Here is a 1,251-nt window from a genome sequence, read left to right as displayed (position 1 = left end):
TGTAGAGATATTGCTTAGGACTTAAAAGTTGTAAGATGATGTCATGGGGAAGGACTAGATAAGTCTAACCTCTTCCTACTCCGTTCAAGCATGTACTAGGTATAAGTAAATTGATATTGGATTATTATTGTTGGATATGTGTGAAATTACATGTGTTGACATATCAACTGTTTTACATGCTTGAATGAATAAATCAAATCAAATCAAAATCAGTCAAATCAAATAACATTGATAAATACATTTCTGTGTAGGTATGTTACCATAAGGGCAATGAGACAGACCCAGACCAGCCAGACAAGCAGACAGACAGGTCTGATATTGACATCCTCCAGCGCTACATCACCCGCTGTTTACCTGGCCTGATCCCTGAACCTGCAGTGGTGGAAAGCTGCATGTATACGGTAAATATCAACTCTCCACATCACTCCTAACTGCCCAATAATTCTCAAATTTACACATATTTGGTATTATTTATAGGAGTATAATTTATCAACATTCTTATATTAGGAAATAAGTCCCATCTCCACCAAAATGTAGAAGAGCCCCAGAGGTGTTTTAACTTGTTAGGAGTTGCCAGGAGGTGGTGTTCAGACAGAGATAAGCGCACAGACGCAGCAGGAGGAGAGATGTTTTACTTACACTTAGTGATACTGAGCAAATTAAAAGATACAATTTGGTTATAAATCGAATAGTTTTTGTGACAGATCTTGTGCAAGATGCAATTGCTCCAGCAAAAGGAAGAACACATGCTGGCTCCATTGATACAGAAGGCACTGCATCTTTAGGCTACACTTTTTTTAACAAAGCATGCGGGTGCAATAGCAGTGATGATTTATAAATGAGACCTTGATTCCTCTTACAGCTCCAGTTCATTCATTTCTACACTGTTAATCAGTGAAAAACCAGCTACAAATACACAAATTGCTGGTTTCCTTAGACATGTTGGAGTTATTGTTTGCACAGGTGTCACATTAGGGTGGGGTGCAGACCTAGTGTGGACAGTTTGTGGGTGCGGACAAGACGGAGGAGATGATAGTGGACATGAGGAAGGAGAGGAGATCTCATCAGCCACTACTGTTTCTTCGGGTTTTTTTTGGAGAGGGTGAGCAGCTTCAAATACCTGGGCGTCCACATCAGTGAGGACCTCACTTGGACACTTAACACCACACAGCTGGTCAAGCAGGCCCAACAACAGCTGTACTTCCTGAGGAGGCTGAGGAGGTTTGGCATGTCGCCTAGGATCCTCAGCAA

General features: G+C 41.4%; 1 protein-coding gene across 1 annotated transcript in view; it reads left to right on the top strand.

Moving 5' to 3' along the window:
• The window catches only part of pipox (pipecolic acid oxidase), a gene marked incomplete at its 5' end in the record, with an annotated part of 41,363 nt that overhangs the window by 39,050 nt on the left and 1,062 nt on the right, over nt 1–1,251 (top strand). Inside the window, one exon of the mRNA XM_020588859.1 lies at nt 252–401. Within this exon, the coding sequence (XP_020444515.1) occupies nt 252–401 (150 nt within the window). The remainder of the gene's footprint in view (nt 1–251; nt 402–1,251) is intronic.

The sequence above is a fragment of the Monopterus albus genome, unplaced genomic scaffold (assembly GCF_001952655.1).
Source record: "Monopterus albus unplaced genomic scaffold, M_albus_1.0 scaffold650.1, whole genome shotgun sequence".
NCBI classification, from domain to species: Eukaryota; Metazoa; Chordata; class Actinopteri; order Synbranchiformes; family Synbranchidae; genus Monopterus; species Monopterus albus.
The sequence above is the reverse complement of the archived record's forward strand: the minus strand, read 5'-3'. Positions and strand labels throughout refer to the sequence as shown.